The sequence below is a fragment of the Xenopus tropicalis genome, chromosome 1 (assembly GCF_000004195.4).
Source record: "Xenopus tropicalis strain Nigerian chromosome 1, UCB_Xtro_10.0, whole genome shotgun sequence".
Classification (NCBI taxonomy): domain Eukaryota; kingdom Metazoa; phylum Chordata; class Amphibia; order Anura; family Pipidae; genus Xenopus; species Xenopus tropicalis.
In genome coordinates this window covers 80,211,368-80,232,695 of record NC_030677.2, presented here as the reverse complement: position 1 = coordinate 80,232,695, position 21,328 = coordinate 80,211,368, and the positions used below count along the sequence as shown (strand labels likewise).

Genomic DNA, 21,328 nt, shown 5'->3' with positions numbered 1-21,328 from the left:
CATTGACTTCTACATGACCTCAACAGCTTTTAGATGGCATATTTTTACATTCACATTTATCGTGGTTTTGTCGCTTAATAAATGGTGAAAAACACAAAATATTGTGTTTTAGTGCAAAAAAAACAAATTGTGGAATGAAAATCTGAAAGTTGGTAAATGCCCCCCTTATTGTAATGCAGTTGCACCTTTACATTGTTCCAAGTGATGGATTCTGGGACTTGGAACCCCTCCTATTTCCAGAGAATCCATGTACCAGCCACTATGAAAAAATGCAAAAGTACAGAGACATGCAACTAGACTGCCAAAGAAAAAAGACTAAACTATGAGCAAAGACTATAGGGGTTATTCTTGACCCCTTTTGGGGTGTAAGTGCAACAGCACAAAGGGACATTATTGAGAAAACATTATTGTTTAATAATAATGTTTAATGGGGATGGGGAATTGGTGCCTGTGGCAATCATGGGTTCCTTCAGTCTGTAGAATTGAGAAGTTTGTGTAGAAAAAAAAAAAGATATTTACTTCTGGAAGTTCATATAGTGTTTATGCTCCTTTTCTACATAACCCAACTGTCAAAAAGGTGTGTATATTTTCTTTTTAATTGGACAGGTAAGCTGAAGTACATGTGTTTAAATATTCATGCAAGTAAGCTTGAGTATGCTACTGGAATTTGTCAGTCATTGATAAGTAACATAATACTGTTTCCATCAGATAACATAATTGTGATGTAAACAGACAAACATTTGAAGTAGAATATATTTTACAGTATGAAATACATTTTAAATAATACATATTACATAATTTAAGCATTTTAGTAATCATAATAATGTGTGTTTTTTAATCTGCTGGAATCCCACTTTGTAAAAGACAGTTGTTATTGAGTTTAATGAAAACACTGGTTAAAACTGGCAGCTTATACAGGGTCACCTTGCCCTGTAAAAAGAGAGGTCAGTGTAATCTACTGGGCACAGGCATCTAAAGACAAAAAGTTTCTACTATAGCTGATAATTAAATAAAATATATGAGGGCAAATCCTCTAACATGTAACTTACACATAGATTAATTTATCAGGCTTAACCCCTCCAAATGATATATGTTAAAAAAGATCCCCTGTTCTCCTGTCTGTATTTTCCTCTAATGAGTAATCATGTTCCCCCTGTTTCAAAGTGTTAGCTGCTCTGCATCAGTAAGGGGTGGGCGGTAGAAGCCACGTAGGGGACCTGTTTCCCCGCACCATAAGGTACAGAGAGGCAGGAGGCACAGTCCATATCATAGCCCTATCCTTACTGTCTTCCCTAAGGCAAGGAGTAGGGACAGGGCTAGCTGCACCTCCTCGTGCTGTGCTTGTCACTGAGTGCTGTTTTTTTTATCCAGTGTTCACTGCAGAGTGCAAGAGCACAAAAATGAACACTTATGGGTATGCTCATGTGCCCCTTGCTCTTGCACTTACACACCCAAGGGGTCAAGAAATACCCCTATAGTCTTTACTCATAGTTTATTCTTTTTTCTTTAGCAGTCTAGTTGCATGTCTCTGTACTTTTTCCAGCTTGGATATATTTCTTAAGGACAGGGGCCCAAAACTGCACTGCATACTGAAGGTGAGGCCTTGCCAAGGGCCTTTTTAATGCAAGACAGTACTTTATTTACTTTAGTAGCCACTGACCCTTTCTATAGTTTGTTATTCACAAAAATATTCAGTGCATAAATAGTGTTTTTCTACCAAAGATTTAGGTGGTAGCAGCAGGTAGCAAGTATCAGGCTTCTGCCTGTGCTTTATTTTTCACAGCAAAATAACATATAGCACAGCTTCATGTTTGAATGGGAAAATGTTCAACAAAACAGAATCTCACCAGAGTGTAGTTTCAATAAACGGTATAAAAAAAAGTCCACACTACCCATGCCAGGCAGTCTTTCTCTGGAGTCCCAGAATCAGGTTTGCTTTCAGCCCAGTCTTCCCCTCACAGCCTCTCTAAGTTACTGAACTGCTGCTACACGCCCAGGCTCTTCTCTATAAGTACTTCATGTGTTGACTAATTGGCTTCAGTGTTCTCTAGCCATGCTCCAGGGCACTAGCCTATCTCGCCCTGAAGATTTAAAGGATCCAGAACCTCAGCCTGGGTGCAATATATCTGCCATCAAACAGACAACCTTTTTTCACAATAAGCACACAATTTATTATTGTCAGCTGAAATAGCCAGTACTTACAATGTAAAGTTCAAGGTCATTAATGCTAAATTAAAAAGCAACAGGCCGGGTACAGACTCCTATGGTACGCCACTAAGAACAGTTATCTAATTAGTATATATACCATTTACCACCACTCTTTGTAATTTATCCTTCAGCCAGTTCTCTATCCAAGTACAAATTTTATGTTCCAGGCCAAGGTTCCCTAATTTAATCGTATTCTGTGTATTACTGAATGAAATGCTTAAAGGAGAATGCAAGTCAAAATTTAAAAAGACATACTGCCCAATAGTCCTCCTATTGTTTAGTAAAAACGCTACACTTTTGGCTCACCTAATCAAATATTTACTCAGTCACACTTACTTCACATTTTCTTGAACAGGCAGCCATCTCTAAAAAGGTATTCTCCCTTCCTTTCCCTCCTTGCTTCATACTGCACATGTGTTTTATTCCCTCCCCCCCTCCCCTCTGCCAGATCCGCTTCTGATTGGCTGGTTGGCATGTGTAGCTCAGAACAACAGACAGGATCAAGTTACACACATGCTCAGAGAATAGGAAGGCTGCCGCTGGCAGCCTACAGGAAGGAAAGAGAGATTTCAGTGATGTCACTGTAGTCTTCACACTGCTGTAGGCTGCCAGCACCATATCTCAGAGAAGCAAGCAGGGATCTGGGAATTTAGATATGCAGTAAGTACTTAAAAATAATGCCTTTAGGCGAAATCTTGGAAGTCCCTATCCATAAATTTCACCTTATTTAAAAATAAGGTTGACTGGATTTTTATTAATGAGAAACTCTCAAGTATAGACACGGACAGACTCAAAACGTTCCAGATAGTCTGGGAACCCTGGATAAAATACAGATATCATGACACACTACCCACTCACCTCCTTACAATATGAGTAAGGCAACAGTGACTATGGTTGAAAGAGTGACCAAATTTCTCAGGAATATTGTATCCCCATACCTTAGTTATATAGTTATTGTTTACTAAGTCAAACTGTAAACGATAAGAAATCTTAATACAGTCATTAATGTTTAACAAAAGTGATAATATCGTGGGAACTGTGGATAATAAGTTAAAGGGGCGATGCCCCGTCAGAAACTATAAGGTTGTGCAAAAATGGGAAATACATGATAGATATTGCAATTTTTCATTATATAATTATTGATGCAATTATACTTGTAACAAACAATGCTTGTGTATGCACTGAAAATTTGAAAAAAAAAAAAATATTAAAAAAAAAAAAAAAAAAATAATGCCTTTAGACTTACTTTTAATTTATATTAACCTTTCATTGTCCTTTAAGTAAAATTAAAAGCATTAGTAGATCACATCCACTGCCACCCCAAAATCAATGTTTCTGTTCACCTCCTGTGCCTGGCATGAATTATTGCATGTAAAACCTTGCTTGCACAAACTCAAATTATTATGAATTAAAATGCATTTCAGTATCACATTCCTTATTACCCCCTCCAAAAGCTTTCCTACCACCAATGACAATGTAACAGGCCTCTTGTTTTTAGGCTGAGAAACAGATCCCTTTTTAAATAATGGCAAGAAATTATAGCTTATGAAAACTAAAAAATGTAGGTTTTTCGTTTTGTTTTTGTTGTTTTTTTACATTCAAATCTTTTAATAAATGACTAGACATTCATGGTTTTAGTGGAAATAAGTTTATTTGTGGTTTCAAAAACCTCTAAAATCATGAAAATCATAATGTTAAAGGGAATAGGGATTTTTTCCTAGCTTTTTTTTTTTAACAATTTGTGCTTTATTGGCCTCTTGTACTTATTAAAAGTTTCATCTGTCTCGGCTAATTTTAACAGCATAAATACATGTTTTTTTTCTTACCAGCCTCAATACTACCCATTTTATCCAGCAATAATTGATTTGCTTTGCTACACCTTTCCTTGTTTACAAGTTAAATATACTGGGAAGTATATTTGTTAAACAGCATTTTAAGACATTCCATTTTTCATTTTTTTGTTTTCAAGCCTCTAAAAAATGTTTCACAGTAAATTTGTTGCAGAGATGATCAGACAAAGTTTGCACATCTAAAATTAAGTGCCTTAGTTACTCCTTTATACAGTTGTCTCTGCAGTATAAGTTCAAAGGAGGCCATGTTATAACCAATATTATTATTAATATTCTGGTAGTTTTCGGAACTACAGGTATGGACCTGTCATCCAGAATGCTCTTGACCTGGGGTTTTCTGGTTAGTGAATCTTTCTGTAATTAAGATTTCCATACCTTAAGTGTACTGAAAAAATAATTGAAACATTAAATAAACCGAATGGATTGTTTTGCCTCCAATAAGAATTCATTTTATCTGAGTTGAGATCAATTACAAGGTACAGTTTTATTATTACAGAGAAAAAAAGAAATCATTTTTTAAAATTTGAGTTATTTGATTAAAATAGAGTCTATGACAGATGGCCTTTCCTTAATTTGGAGCTTTCTGGATAATGAGTTATCAGGTAATGGATCTTATACCTGTACCTGAAATAAAAAGCTGTCACTTGTCATATTAACAAATCTGTTACCTTTTTCTGACTTAGCTACCCCAAAAGTCCAGTCACTGTCTGGATAAATAAAGTCACTCATAATAACAACTTGATCTAGTTGTGAAGCCTCTTCCAATTATGAAAATAGTTGTCTTTCATTCTCCTCACTTTTACTGAGAAATTTGAAGCATAACCTTAAAATCTTTAAAGAGAAGGTAAGGTAAAAACTAAGTAAGTGTTATCAGAAAGGTCTATGCAAATACAGCTATAAGCATTCACAGAAAAGCTGCTCTGAGTCCTCTATCAAAAGAAACACTGGATTTCTTATCTTCTTTTGTGTATACATGTACTTGGTATCAGACTTCCTCTCTCAGAACAATCCTTCATTCCCATATTGGAGTCTGTGCAGCTCTGTCCTCTCTCCCTTCTGCTCCCCCCTCCCATAAGAATTCATAACAATTCACTCCCCGTCCAATCAGAATGTGTGATCTGAGATACCAGTGGCTACAGCTGCAGCACAAGGCTACAGAGACCAAGCTAAAATGCCAGCTGCTATCTTAAACAAATGGAGGGAGCTTCTAGGGCTGTTTAATCAGCTTTCTGCAGAATAAATATAGCGTTCTAGCTTGCACTATTGTGGCAAATCTATTGTCAGTAAAATACCAAAATGACTTTCCTTCTCCTTTAAAGAAAATGTTCACCTTCAGACAATAGTCTGAATTTGAGAAAAAAAACATTTTCGTAAATCATCTTCATTATTTAAAATGTTTAGTTTTGAAGCTACAGACCAGGATCAGTGCTCTTTCCTCTGCTCTCTGCTTTCAGTGGATTTCCCAGATAACTTGGCAGGTAACCAAATTAACAAAGTTCACAGTGAACTGGTTCTGTGCATGTCTTCCCCCCTCCTGCTTCATTTGCTAACATGACTCAGCCAATCAGAATAATGCAATGCAAATAAAGCAGGAGAGGGAAGGCATGCACACTGAGGGCCGTGGCAGACAGGGAGATTAGTCGGGCGCGACAAATCTCCCTTGTCGCGGGCGACTAATCTCCCTGAAATGGCATCCGACCAGTGAGAATGTAAATCACTGGTGGGAGGGCATTCACGGCGCGGCGATTTGCCGAAATCGTGAAATGGGATGCCATTTCGGGGAGATTTGTCGTGCGGTGACTAATCTCCCCGTCTGCCACGGCCCTTACCAGTTCAGTGTCAACTTCCTGTTTTAGGCAGAATGCAAGTTGGAGTCAGCAATTCCTTTAGAAGACAGAGCAGAGGAGAGAGAGATATAGCAGCACTGATCCTGGTCTGTAGCTTCAAAACTAAACATTTTAAATAATAAAAATTAATTGCAAAAGTATTGTTTTCTGACAGGGGAACTGTCTGAAGGTGAACATTCCCTTTTATCTTTCTAATGAATCACAACAGAGCCCATAGCCCTCTGTCAGTGATCTGTAGCAAAAATGATTCAACTATTCTAAAGTATCTACATTTTCATAAATGAAAAAATGTGCCACAACTGCGCCGTTCTAACATCCAGGAAAAAGTAGGTTCAACTATTGCACACACCAACTGAAGTCTGAATGCCTTTGTAGGCATTGCTTGCTGATTTAATAAGGAGTATTCCATGTCAAAACTTTTAGTAAATAAGGAGCTGCTTAGACAAAAGAGTTTTTTTAGGGGGATGATCTTCTTCCCCTGTGTCCTTAAAAACCTTTGTTTTTAAAATAATACATGTTCAAGATATTCAAGTTATTCAACCATAACTTGAGGTGCACTTCTGTGATCTTGAGATTCCTCATAATCCCATCATCAAGGTATTTTAGGAAAGCCTGTCCACTGCCAAGTGATGAAGAAGGAAGTTCAGAAATTAAGCACTACTGCTAATTTGCGTCTTTGATATAATTGGCTGCCATGATTCAACTCAAGGGTAGTTATCTTAAAATCACTTTATGAGAAACAAAAAAACTTTTAATGACACAGGTTCTTAATATTCAGAGAGCTGTCTGATGGTGAACACCCCCTTTATGTTTTATAGATCAATGTGTCCTTTAAACTATATCCCCTAAAGGAAAAAAATGAATTTGACTGCCTAAAGATGTCAAGTATAGTGAACAGTGAATCTCAATTTTGTTGCATGAATTTTTGCCACGACTGCGGCTATTTGGATGCAACAATTCGGCAATGGCAAAATCCATACCGGATGCAAAAAATTTGCTCATCACTAGTCAAGTATTTTCTGATGGTACAGCACAATTGCCAAGTGTAAAATTCTAACTGCTGGAAATTCCTCAAAATACTCCAGTCTGAATTTGAATGATTTTGTGTTCTTTTTCAAAAGGTCAAATTGTACATTTCAGTGCTAGCTTGATTAATAAGTTACTGAAATTATAAAGAGGTCAGACAAATATTCAATGTACAATGCAGTTTGCTCATTTCAATCCTAAGGAAGACCAGCAGATTTTTGATCATGAACATGATTTACTATTTATTTTCCTTTGTTGTATTTCAACATATTGATATTTCTAAAAGCCATAGTGACCCAGGACTTCGTCAGATTATTGGTAAGTGGATAGCTCATGTTTGCTATATTAACAGAGATTCTAATGGGGGAATGCAATTAAAGGTGCAAAGTTTGTCTAGGTGTAGGAACCCATAGCAACCAATCAGCTGGTCAAACAGGTGACCAATTAGTACAACTTGCAGATTGCTAAAGGTGACAAGACATTGCAAATTTTCTCCTTTTTATTAAATTACCCCTTTTGTTATCAAAATGAAAAGCAACCTCAATAAACTGTGCATATATATAGTCTCTTTATCTGCTAACCCAGCAGCACCACATTACTAATTATCATAAGATCAGAGCTGCATATACTAGTAAGGCTAAATAAATACAGTTATACTTACATACACAAAGGCTCACTTAGCTGTATACATGGAGCAGTCTTAAGTGCTACACCTGTCCCACAGGTATGCCTTTTGTATTTAGTTGATATTATCTGTGGGTATGGGCATACATTTAGGCAAAAGTAAAAGAAAGGAACTTTTCCAAATTTATATGCACAATTGTAAACTATTTTTGCAATAATGCTATTACATAAAAAAAGATCTGGACAGTTTCTATAATTTTGCTATTTGGGACCTTTAATACACAAGCTTTAATTAAAATCAGGGGCAGGCACTGGTGCTACCATTTCTGGTCATGCCCATTCCCACACCTTGTGTCTCAACCCTTTCTCCTTGTAGATTGTAAGCTCTTTTGGGCAGGGCCCTCTTCACCTCTTGTATCGGTTATTGATTGCTTTATATATTACTCTGTATGTCCAATGTATGAAACACACTTATTGTACAGCGCTGCGGAATATGTTGGCACTTTATAAATAAATGTTAATAATAATAATAATAATAATAAAACCTCCTGGTCAAGTAAAACACATAGATAAGCCTGAATGGTAATAGTAAATCATCGGTGAGAAATCTCTTTTTGTTGTTCCTGAAAATAATGTTCAATGTTTAATAAAATAAAGTTGATTGGAAAAATATTTTATAAAGGTGATGTGTTTCATAATGGATGAAAATATTATTCCTTTCACCAAAAAAGTAGAATTTCTGTTTTATGGAAGAGATTATCTAGATGTCTAATAACAATGCAGTCATTCCATGCAGAGAGATCATTTCTAACATCATTGTAGGATTAATTAGTGGCTAAATAAAGAAAAGCTTAGCAAAGAAACAACTCCAATTCTTAAACATTTTCCTTTATATTATTTTTGGAAGTAATATAATGCAATTTTGGGATGATATACTTAAAAGACCATTCCTTTAAACACATTCGTTAACTAAGCACAGCATACAAAACTTGCACACCTTTGTTGACAAGGCGCTAGGGTACAGTGACATATATTGCTCCAAGACTACAACTTCTTATATACTCTAGTCACAAGATGCGTAGCATTTTGCCCAAATGTAAATTTGTGAAAATACAGTGCACCTCACTAGAGAAATTAACCCCCAAATCAGTTGATGTTTTCACCACCATCATATATCAGCAAAAACATATGGCAAATGTAAAACATACCACATTTACCAACTGTAGTTATGCTTACTGTCTTCATAAACATTCAATAACAAAATATTACACACTACATCTGTTTAGAGAGTCTTACCTTGGAAATGTGTTTTTTGAGAAAAGCTGAATGGTTGCTAAATTTGCCAAGCAATAACATTTGTAAGGTCCATCAAGTTGGAAAGCTCTTCTTATACGTGCATGTTTTATATATTGGAAACCTAGGGGCTGATTTACTAACCCACGAATCCGACCCGAATTGGAAAAGTTCCGACTTGAAAACGAACATTTTGCGACTTTTTCGTATGTTTTGCGATTTTTTCGGCGTCTTTACGAATTTTTCGTTACCAATACGATTTTTGCGTAAAAACGCGAGTTTTTCGTAGCCTTTACGAAAGTTGCGTAAAATCTTGCGATTTTTCCGTAGCGTTAAAACTTACGCGAAAAGTTGCGCCTTTTTCGTAGCGTTAAAACTTAAAAGGTGCGAAGTTTCGCGTAAGTTTTAACGCTACGAAAAAAGCGCAACTTTTTGCGCAAGTTTTAACGCTACGAAAAATCGCAAGATTTTACGCAACTTTCGTAATGGCTACGAAAAACTCGCGTTTTTACGCAAAAATCATATTGGTAACGAAAAATTCGTAAAGACGCCGAAAAAATCGCAAAACATACGAAAAAATCGCAAAATACCGATCTTTACGAAAAAAACGCAAGCGGACTCATTTCGACCCGTTCGTGGGTTAGTAAATCAGCCCCTTAGTGTACCTTATGTCTCTTAATCACAGCTTCTGGGGATTGTAGAAATTATTGAAATAGCATCCCAAAATGTTTAAGGTAATCCTGTGAGGAGTTTAGCATTGTGTCATGATAATATCACTTTCATTGCTATTAATCCAGGTTTTACCAATTGTGGGTTCTGCGTACCCTGGCCTAGAAATGTTTCTTGTCCTTGACCTGGAATTGTCTGCCTTTTTTTTACCTTAGTATATTCAGAGAGAGACAGTAGTTTGTAATTTAGTCCCTGATATTTAGTTTTATACAAGTTTTCTTCTAAATAATTTGTTTTAATATTATTTGCATCTTATATTTTTTGCCATCAACGCTCAGCTTATGGACTTAATATAATTTTAGAATATTGCCTTATTTGGCTTCCTGTTACAAACTAGCAAAAGACACAATTACATCAAGAGGGTCAATGGCTCAGTCTCACACACCTTGCACACAAGTTAGACTAGTGTCATAGCACCCCAAAGACCAACCAACACCCACAAAACTCCTACAAAACTTGCTGTCACCACTCTCATACTTCTTACACTGGCAATGAGAGATGCTAAGATAGAGAGTGTATCCTGTCCTTGGGGTTACTGGTGTTTTAATTGGTAGACATTCAGACCAAAGATGTGAGCAAACAGTGTCAATTTATATGTAAAGAAACATTTTCAGAAAAATAATGGATTTGAATTATTTGTCAAAGTGATTCACACAGTATAGACTACGGATATGATCATAGACTATAGGGTATTTGCATATTCGATATGGACCTCACAGGAGGTGGATTATGGACACTTTTTATTGATTTTTTAATTGTCATTGTATCATACATGATGGGAATTGTACCTTAATGGGAGGGTGGGGTTGACCTACCACTCCCTTGTTACACCTGTATTTAAGGTAATGTTATTACACAGTGTGCAGGCTTGAGAAAGGGCTAGGGCCCAAAACATTGCCTGTTTTGTTGGCACAATAAACATTTTTCACAAAGATTCGAAGTACTGCAGCAAATTGGATTTTATAGGCGTATTTGATCCTTGGCAGTGGGATTAGGAGTCAGCACCCAATTTTGATTTATCCCCCTGGTCCCATAGAGACCAAACATCAATAATGTCCCATCTTGTGAGACCTTTACACATGGCTGGTTCCAGACCCTTGTGAACAGAGGCCTGTTAAATATCTGTTTTTCATACACGTGGGAAGATTTTTTGGATACCTTGGCCTGATTTATTAACTCTTACATACCTGTTTCATGACGCCTCCCCTTTTTGGTGTGCGCAAGGGGAGATTGGCTTACAGGACAATCATAACCTTGCCACAATAAATAAACATGCATCCATAACACATAGCCCAGTCTATACCAAAATATCCATCCACGTTATTGGGAATAATTCTAGCCCCCATGTAAACCCCCACAAATTTTTTTTTATCATTGAACATTTGAAATCTTTAAATTCCTTCCACTCCTGTTGTTCAAAGGTTAATAATAAGATTCTTAAGATTCCATCTCCTCCTCTAACCTCCTCAACTCACCCTCCAGTCTAGCAACCAATGAAGAGAAGGCACTGCTGGTTTCCAGAGAAACTCTGCTCTAGCTGTGCACTCTGCTAGAAAAACATGTTTTTTTCTCTTCAGAGCTCTGTTTACAGGGTACAATCTATGCAGGACTTTTTATCAAAGAATGTTCTGCCTCTGTAAGCCTGCGTTCTTCATTGCATGAACTTCACAGCACATGTGCTGGTTGCAGATGTAAATGTCACTCAAGATATGTCAGAGGGAAAATAGCTTTCTGAAACCTGCTATTTCTTTTAGAAAAATGTGATGGTGCTGGTAAACAGAGAGGATATACTGGATGCAATACAAAAGGCTTGGTTTGGGTGGGGGAGATGTGACCATAAATACATGGAAGAAAATATAGGGTTTACATGTCCTTTAAACTATGTAAAGAATTGTATATACACCATTTTCACACTCACCAACCTATTATTATTATTATTAACATTTATTTATAAAGCGCCAACATATTCCGCAGCGCTGTACAATAAGTGGGTTTCATACATTGGACATACAGAGTAACATATAAAGCAATCAATAACCGATACAAGAGGTGAAGAGGGCCCTGCCCAAAAGAGCTCTACAAGGAGAAAGGGTTGAGACACAATACTTACAAACATGTGATTTATAACAATATACATTAGATTACAACAAAGTAGTTTGTTTAAATTGTTTTGATATAATTACACTATTGTTATTATCTAGTTTTTTCTACTTTTAAAGGTAAAACCAATAAAGGATGTGAGCTGACATTTGATACACAAGTTGTTTTTCAGACTAAGTAAGTTTATATTTGTTCTCATATTTTCAGTTTTGCCAGCTTTTATTATAGAAATAATTATTATAGTTATACATACCTATTCTTTTTTTTAAAAAAAATATAGGTACAGTTAGGAAACCATAACTGGCAAATATACTGTTGCAAGGTCGGACTGGGGGGTGAAGGGCCCATCTGGCTCCCATCCCAGGGGCCCTGCAGGTGCCCGCGCGGCCCCCCTCGTAGGGCCCCCCACCCGACATCCTCCCCCGAGCGCATAAATTTAACACATCAGGGGAGGAAAAGTCAGGCAGGGGGAACGCAGGCAAGGGTCGGGTCTGGGCCCCCGGGGCCCACCAGAGCTGGGGTCCACTGACTTTTTTCCCGGCTGCCCAGTCTGACCTTGTACTGTTGGTATTTGTGCAGTTATAATTTATATTACAAAAAAAACATAAATAGCAGAAATCATATATTAATTTCATGGCTGATAAGTAATGGAGGTATTTATTAACTCACTATTATTAGATCACAAATCATGTAATTTATTTCTCATTAAACGATAGATCCCAGTCAGGAATATATAATAATATGTGCTTTCAGCACTTTCTATTACAAATCCCCATCCCCTGTATCTACTGTATAGTCTAATGCTGTGACACAGCCCACCAGTGCTAAGTGGCTAATTGAAAAGAGTCAGCTCCCTCATGTCATGAGCATATATTTAGTATTATGTTCTGTTTAGCAGGTTTCTACTGTTTTATTCTTTAGTGGTATAATGTGGCCAGTTACAAATTAGACATGTAGAGAAATATCACAATGTTAGATGCTATAAATAGGTACACATGAATACTGAATACTATAGCTTGGATTCACTTAAAGGGCACTTATCACCCCTATATTGTTTCCCCCACCAGAGGTGCGGGCTAATAGAGCCCGCACTCCAGATAGGGGAAACAATATTTTTTTTTTAAAAAACTGCCTCTGCCTGTTCTGAGCTACCCGCACTTGAAGGGAGTCCCCAGTGCGGGCAGCCATGTTGGAGCACACACATGCGCATAATGAGTGAGTGCCGCAACTCGTTCATTATGCGCATGTGTATGACTTAGGAGGGTGATTTAAATCCGGCGCATGCACATAGTAACGAATGCGGAAATCCGATTATTATGTGCATGCGCACCAACATACATGGCTGCCCACACCTGGAGCACCCTCCTGGTGTGGGTAGCCCAGCGCTGGTGGGAGGAGTGTCTTCCCTATTGTTTCCCCCAATCAGAGTGCAGCTCCACCTCTGGTGGAGGAAACAATATTGTGGTGATAGGTGCCCTTTAAAAGGATAAAATACATCCATGTTTAGCAGGAGCCAAAAAAGCTTGCACTGAAAATGGTTGCCTATACTGTATATGCATATTTATGTATTACAGGTATGGGACCTGTTATCCAGAATGCTCAGGATAACAGTTAATTATCATCCTTATACTTTGGTCTACTAAAAATTATTTAAATAAACCTAATATTAATTCTATACTTTATAATAAACAAGTTTCTGGATAACTGATCCCGTACCTGTACAATATCAAATTCCTTCAGATATTTCCATTTTAAAGTACTAATGGGTAATTTTTTTAGCCTTGCTGCCTTCCCCTTAAAGTCCTTACGAGGTATTTTCGCCTGCATCTCTGGTTTAGTAAAACATATAAGGGGCAAAGCACCTGAAATTGCCCCATGAGCCGTTGCCCAAAGGTAATGAACTTTCTCCCAGTTGCTACATGCTACAAGTTTTTTAATAGAATGGTCATTTATAGTCTCATCCCACAACTGATTTGGGGAATCAAGTAGGTATGTTCAAGCGTAAAATGAAAGTAATTTCAATATCACTATTTTGTACTTTTTAGTGCTCCAGAGAAAAGTTATAAATAATTATTAATATGATGCATGTATTTTCAACAAAAACACAGTTTACTGAACTCAATACAATTTTTGAAAACATTAATAAATTCTTGGCGAGTTGGAGAAATATTTTTCACAATTTTACAGAGTACACCAAATTGAGATTGAGTATGAAGAAAAATATAGAATGGCTGAAGACCTCTTTAGCATCTTTTACTGTATATAAAACTCACATTGGTGCTCACCAAGTCAGTTGTGGGATCTGGATGAATGGCCCCAAGTGTGTTCGTAACTTTAGAAGACACCACCATAGGGAGGTACTCCAAATCACAAAAGCTAAGTTGCTTTTATTTAGATGAATCACCTAACCCAACATAGGTACAGAAGAGGAGTGCTGGCATGCTACATATTTAAAGAAAACATAATATAAGTTGGGCTACACTCTCTCCTCTGTTACATTACTAGCTGGTTCTGCACAGGTGCAGTTGGGCAGACCTGTGTCCAACCCAGAGCCGCTGACTCACAATCTGACCCAGACTGCTGACACCCTATACCCCCTACCCTTCCTGTGCTAGGTGTACCTTTAACCCAACCTAGAAGATACTCAAAACCTGAAGTGACAGTACTGTTGGTCAAAAGTTATATCACTCCAGAGGCTGATCATCCAGATTAGGTCGAAAAATCACTTAAAACGTATACCAGGTGTAAGAAGTAGTATTTTTGTAAAGTATGCACTGGCCAATTGATGAAGATGGTATAAAAAAAATTTAACTCAAGGTAACCTTTCTGTTTTCAGTGCCTTGATTTTCTATAGTCAGATATTAGTTAAAAACTCATTAGAAGATATTAAGAACCTGGTGTGGAGCCTGTCTGATTTTATATCAAATTGCTGCAAGCAGAATGCAGGGGAGGACTGCAATCAAGATAAGGTAAAGCCATACAGAATATTGAATTTTATCTTATAACATGTAATGGGTTGTGCTATGTGTTTAATGCAAAATGCCAAACCTAGTTATTGTAGGGAAAGAGAAATTCCCACCTGCCACTGCTTTATGTGCATCAGCCAGGGCACTTTTTATTGAATACCATTTTGAGTCGTGACAGGTGGACAGTTATTTTGACTTCTGCTGTATACCCCTTTTTTACAACAGTAGTCAAAACTCCCTATGTGCCATTAGCCAAAGAAATAAATGTTTGCTCTTGCTCTAGTAACTCATGGTAACCAAATCAGCATGTCATGTTTATTGGTCAGTTTTAACTGTTACTTGATTTAGTTTGTACAACTTTTGGCTATAGTTTGCTGATGAGCTGCAGTTTATCAGCTAAAGGGCTGCAAAATGAAAATGATGGGTCCTGATGTATTAGCACAAATATTCAAGAATTGTGATACAAAGGGCCCCTTAAGATAATGGGACACAGATAAAATATGCTTTCTATACTTAAACCGAACGTGCCTTCTCCCAGTAGTTACTATTTTATAGGAATAAAATGATAAATAGTAGATGCCTCTGAGACCACCTTGTCTCTGAATATCATCAGTAGCATAATCACTAGGGTCACCAGGCCTCTTCCCACCATTAGTATTTATGTATTTATGTAGGCAGTGTCACAAGATCTGTACTTTATGCCTACACATGTACACCAAGTACAAACAGTGATGGCATAATATTATGGGACTGTCTGATTTTACCAGACTGCTGTGTGGGGTTTGCCCAAACTTGCTGCCACCCGCTGCTTGCAGACACCATAACCAATGTATGCTGCTTTTTCCTTTGGCTGAACCGTACAGCATTATATGCCCACGTGGACTCATCCTGGCACTGATATATTATTATTCTTTAATACATAGTGCTGACATATTCTATAGCGCTTTTCAATGGTAATATATAATTCACATCAGTCCCTTCCTAGTAGAGTTTCAAATATAAGTTCCCTATGACACACTATGATCATTATTTTCAGAAGCCAGTTAACCTGCCTGAATATAATTCCTACAGTATATATGTATAAAGTATATACAGAGATAGCTACCATTATAGAATAAATAAAGTTAAAATAAGAATTTGAGTTTTTATTCTGATCAGAGGCAGCAAATTAAAACTTCTGCAGTCTATTTGTATTTGGTCCTGCATCTGCTTGCAATTCTAAGTATTTTCACAAGATGGCAGATTGGAATAAGAAAAACAGCTTGTATACTACCGTTCAAACTGACAAGTTACACTGAATTTGTTTCCGTTTCTGCTGACACAGACATTTTCTACTTAATTAGTGATTAACCCAATTTTATACTCTCAGTTACAGGGACATTAAGTTTATTAGTCTATCTACCTGGTCATTTTAATTTAACACCATCCTTTCAGATTTGTGCTTTCTTACCTCTCAGTATATAAGTAACTAGTTTAGGATGATTAGGATATTTACTCTCTTGCCGCATATATTGTCATTCTGTTCTGAGTCAATTTGCAATTGGTCTTTGAATGAGAGACTGGAATATGGATAAATGAAGGACTGAATAAGAAGATAACCAATTAAAAATAACAATAACAGTACAATTGTACCCTGAGTTCTTTTGTCAACATACCTAAATGTCAACATACCTAAGGTCAACATACCTAAAGTTAACTTAAAATTGAACAACCTCTTTAATGTGCTCACCCCCACGCTGCCTATAAATTAGATTTTTACTATATTACTATTCTGTTACTATACTATATGCTTTTTAAATATTTTTATGCTGCATTTTTCTTTGTTATGCCTGCCATATGATTTATTTCCACATTGTTTGCACCCTGCTCTGTGTTCAGTTATATCACTGTAGATCCATTACATGAACATGCTCAACTGACCCAGGATGTTGTAGTAACAGGCAACCACCCCCATAATTTGCCTTTTTTCGGGTGCAGGCATTCGCTAAAGTAGTCTAGACAGTGGATAACCCAAACTGAATTCTATTGACTTTTTAGAGATTTGGAATACACCCTCATTTGCTCTCATTGGCAAATGGCCAGTAAAAGGTTATATTTGGGGTCAACACCTATTTATTTGTTCTACAAGATATTCTTGGAACTACAGCAGAGTCAATGGAAAAACTGTGTTTTTTTTTAACTGTAACCTTGTTATGAGGTATAGAGGTCCTAGGCTGAACTAGAAAGGGAGGCTTGAACAGCTGGGCAGTTTTATAAACACATTTTATTGTGCTGTACAGCATAAAAGTACAACATTTGGTCTAAAGTTAACTGCATATGTATGTTTAAAACAATTCTATGTTTCTTGTTCTGCATTAAAGCTCTGGTGTGCTAAATTATAAACGTTAGTATGCCAAAGTTGTGCTAGAATCAATGCTTTGGGAAATCAATGCTGGCAGCATCTAATCATGTTTACATATAGTTACATACATAGTTACATTAGTTTGAAAAAAGAGTCCCTCAAATTCAACCCTTCCAATTAAACCCAGCACACACAAACCTATACTGACCTATCTATACACTCACATACATAAACCATACCGCCCAACTGTCCCGCTTTCTGCAGGACAGTCCCGGTTTTGGCAGCGCGTCCCGCTGTCCCGGATAGTTCCATGAATGTCCCGCATTTCCATAATGTGGGACATTCATGGAACTATCCCGACAGCGGGACGCGCTGGCTGTAGTCAGGCGTTACTCCTCTTCTTCAGCGTCTCCTCTATATGCGGCTCCTTGTTCGGTGGAGCCAGGCCTTTTATAAGGTTGCGCCCGTGCGTATTGACGTCACACGCAACCTTATAAAAGGCCTGGCTCCGCCGCATATAGAGGAGACGCTGAAGAAGACGCTTCAGCAGCAGCCAGCAGCATGTATGGAGGCACTGTATGGGGGGGCTACTCTGTATGGGGGCACCTGTGTATGGGGGGCTACTCTGTATGGAGGCACTGTATGGGGGGGCTACTCTGTATGGGGGCACCTGTGTATGGGGGGGCTACTCTGTATGGGGGCACCTGTGTATGGGGGGCTACTCTGTATGGAGGCACTGTATGGGGGGGCTACTCTGTATGGGGGCACCTGTGTATGGGGGGGCTACTCTGTATGGGGGCACCTGTGTATGGGGAGGCTACTCTGTATGGGGGCACCTGTGTATGGGGGGGCTACTCTGTATGGGGGGCACCTGTGTATGGGGGGCTACTCTGTATGGGGGGCACCTGTGTATGGGGGGGCTACTCTGTATGGGGGGCACCTGTGTATGGGGGGGCTACTCTGTATGGGGGGCACCTGTGTATGGGGGGGCTACTCTGTATGGGGGGCACCTGTGTATAGGGGGGGCTACTCTGTATGGGGGGCACCTGTGTATGGGGGGGATACTCTGTATGGGGGCACCTGTGTATGGAGGGGCTACTCTGTATGGGGGCACCTGTGTATGGGGGGGCTACTCTGTATGGGGGCACCTGTGTATGGGGGGGCTACTCTGTATGGGGGGCACCTGTGTATGGGGGGGGCTACTCTGTATGGGGGGCACCTGTGTATGGGGGGGCTACTCTGTATGGGGGCACCTGTGTATGGGGGGGCTACTCTGTATGGGGGGCACCTGTGTATGGGGGGGCTACTCTGTATGGGGGCACCTGTGTATGGGGGGGCTACTCTGTATGGGGGGCACCTGTGTATGGGGGGGCTACTCTGTATGGGGGGCACCTGTGTATGGGGGGGCTACTCTGTATGGGGGGCACCTGTGTATGGGGGGGGCTACTCTGTATGGGGGGCACCTGTGTATGGGGGGGCTACTCTGTATGGGGGGCACCTGTGTATGGGGGGGCACCTGTGTATGGGGGGGCTGCTCTGTATGGGGGGGCTACTCTGTATGGGGGGCACCTGTGTATGGCGGGGCTAATGTGTGGGGGGGGCACCTGTGTATGGGGGGGCAAAACTGGTACATAGTTATAACTCACTTATAACTGACAGCCTTTTCTCTATATTTGTATTTATATGTAGGAGTTGCTATATTGTTTTCCTTAGGTAGTACAGTATGAGGGTATATTGCGTCTGATCCCGCCATTTCATCTATATAAAAGGAGTATTTTTTTTAAAAAATGGGGTGTGGTAATTGGGCCGTGGCCACAAAAGTGGGCGTGGTCAAAAAAATTGCCACGCTGTGCGCGCCAAATCTTTTTGTCCTTCTTTTCATTTTTCAAATGTTGGGAGGTATGCATAAACCATATATACCAACATCAATTCTAACTGTAGATTTTAGTATCACAATAGCCTTGGATACAAGAACACATCCAAGCCTTAAAGATATTAACAGAATCTGCCATTAATACATCACTAGGAAGGGCATTCCACAACCTCACTGCCCTCACAGTAAAAAAACACTCAAATGGAAAAAACACTCAAAAAACACTCAAATGGAAGCTCCATTCCTCTACTCTAAAAAGTTGGCCTCTAGTGCACTGGTTTTATGGGAAAAAAGAACATCCCTTATCTGCCATAATCCCCTCTAATGTACTTGTACAGAGTAATCATGTCCCCTCGCAAGCGCCTCTTTTCCAGAGGAAACAACCCCAGCCTTGACAGTCTAACCTCATAGTTTAAATCTTCCGTCCCTTTCACCAGTTTAGTTGCACCCCCAGATCCTTCTCTATTAAGGATACCCACAAAACACTACCATTTAGTGTATAACTTGCATTTATATTATTTCCACCAAACTTTCCAATTTAATCAAATCGCTCTGCAAAGTTGCAGCATCCTGCATGGAACTTATAGTTTTGCACAATTTTGTATCATCAGCAAAAATAGAAACAGTACTCTCTATGCCCAGCTCCAGATCATTAATAAACAATTTAAAAAGCAAAGGACCAAGGACTGACCCCTGCGGTACTCCACTAACCACACTGGTCCAATTAGAAAATGTTCCGATTACCACCACTCTTTGCAATCTATCCTTCAGCCAGTTCTCTATCCAATTACAAATATTTTGTTTGAGGCCAATATTCCTTAATTTTATCATTAATTTTCTGTGAGGTACTGTATCAAACGCTTTAGCAAAATCTAAGTAGATGACATCCATTGCCATTCCAGCATCAAGCTTCTTGCTTCTTGCAAACAAATTAGTCTGGCAAGATCTGTTACGCATAAAACCATGCTGGTACAAACCTATAGTATTGTAATTTGCAATGTATTCAAGTATCCTATCCCTTAGCTCTTGGCACCATGCCAGACCTCAGTGAATCCTGAAAAATTATAGAGAGGTTTGGCAATCACAGAGCTAAGTTTGTTTAATACCCTGGGATGAATACCATCAAGGCCTGGACCTTTCTTTACCTTTTTTTGTTTTGTTAAATTGTTTTTTATTTAGTTTTATTTAACATAAAGAGAAGAAGGAAGAAGGAAGAAGCGAAAGAAGATAGGAAAGAGTAGAAAGAAAGATAAAACAGCATGTGAGTGACATCTATTTTGTTTTTCCCAAATTGGGCTTGCAGAGCATGGCGCAATTGTAGGAATCTAAAATACATTTTGTTGGGTAGGTTGAATTTTCCTTTTTAGGGTGTCAAATGTGGGTATTTCACCTTGTTCCATGATCTCTCCTAGATATTTTATTTGGTATTTGGCCCAGATGTTGGGGTCAGGGATTGTTAATAGGTGAGGGAGATGTGGATTGTGCCAGAGGGGTGTGTTTTTTGAGTACCAGTTTTTCTTTCTGGGAAAGTACACTAGTGCTGTTTTCCAAGTATTTACTGTGGTTTTCATTGGGGGGGAGAGTGTTTTGTTATTGTTGGTGCCCCGGTAGAGTAGGTTTTTGAGTGTTTCTAGTGAGTTAACCAGCTGGGCTTCCAGCTATAGTAGCTGCATTGTCAATGGATGGGGAGATGAGGCACAGTACATCGTAGATAATAAGGTTTTAAGTTTGTGAAAGAAGCTTTGCGGTATCATGACTGGTGCTTGGCGAAATAGATATGTGAATTTGGGAAGGAGAGTCTTTTAAAAAGGTTAATACGGCCTAGCAGTGTTAGTGGAAGATTGCGCCATGCTTTGCATTTATTTTCAACCAGTGTTAACAGGGGGCTGAGGTTAAGCTCTACATATTTCTCGATGTCCCTATGGATGTATACTCCTAGGTATTTGAATGTTGTGGACCATTGAAGGGGAGCTGTATATTTGAGTGTGTCTAGGGGGAAGGTATCTATGGGAAAGATTATTGACTTGTTCCAATTGATTTTCAGTCCGGAGTAGGTTGTGTGTTTGTTGATTATTCTAAGGGCTGAATATAGAGCTTCGTAGGGGTTTTCTAGGAAAAGTATGGTGTCATCTGCATACATTGCTATAGTTTCAGTGATTTTACCAATCTGGAGCCCCTTAACTGATGTTGTATTCTTAAGTATAGTGGCCAGAGGTTCCATTGCAATAGCAAACAGTAAAGGAGAGAGGGGACATCCCTGCCTGGTGCCTCTAGAGAGCGAGAAAGGGGATAAGATTGTTTGGTTTGTTTTTATACGGGCACTGGGGTTGTTATAGAGGGCAGAGACCCATTTTTGAAAGTTTTTGCCTATGGTCTCCATAGTAGCCCACAAGTATGTCCATTCAACAGAATCAAAAGCTTTTTCATTGTCAAGCGCTGCCAGGACCCTATGGCTGGAGTTGTCATGAGAT

At 38.8% G+C, this 21,328-nt stretch overlaps 1 protein-coding gene across 2 annotated transcripts in view; it reads left to right on the top strand.

Moving 5' to 3' along the window:
• The first annotated feature begins 6,591 nt into the window (after positions 1-6,591).
• The window catches only part of LOC101732943 (serum albumin 2), a 50,779-nt gene continuing 36,042 nt past the window's right edge, over positions 6,592-21,328 (top strand). Inside the window, exons 1-3 of one of the 2 annotated variants that reach the window (XM_018089481.2) lie at positions 6,592-7,249; positions 11,797-11,854; positions 14,514-14,646. In XM_018089481.2, the coding sequence (XP_017944970.2) occupies positions 7,156-7,249; positions 11,797-11,854; positions 14,514-14,646 (285 nt within the window). In that variant the 5' untranslated portion in view covers positions 6,592-7,155. The remainder of the gene's footprint in view (positions 7,250-11,796; positions 11,855-14,513; positions 14,647-21,328) is intronic. The other variant, XM_012955950.3, reaches the window with a different exon arrangement.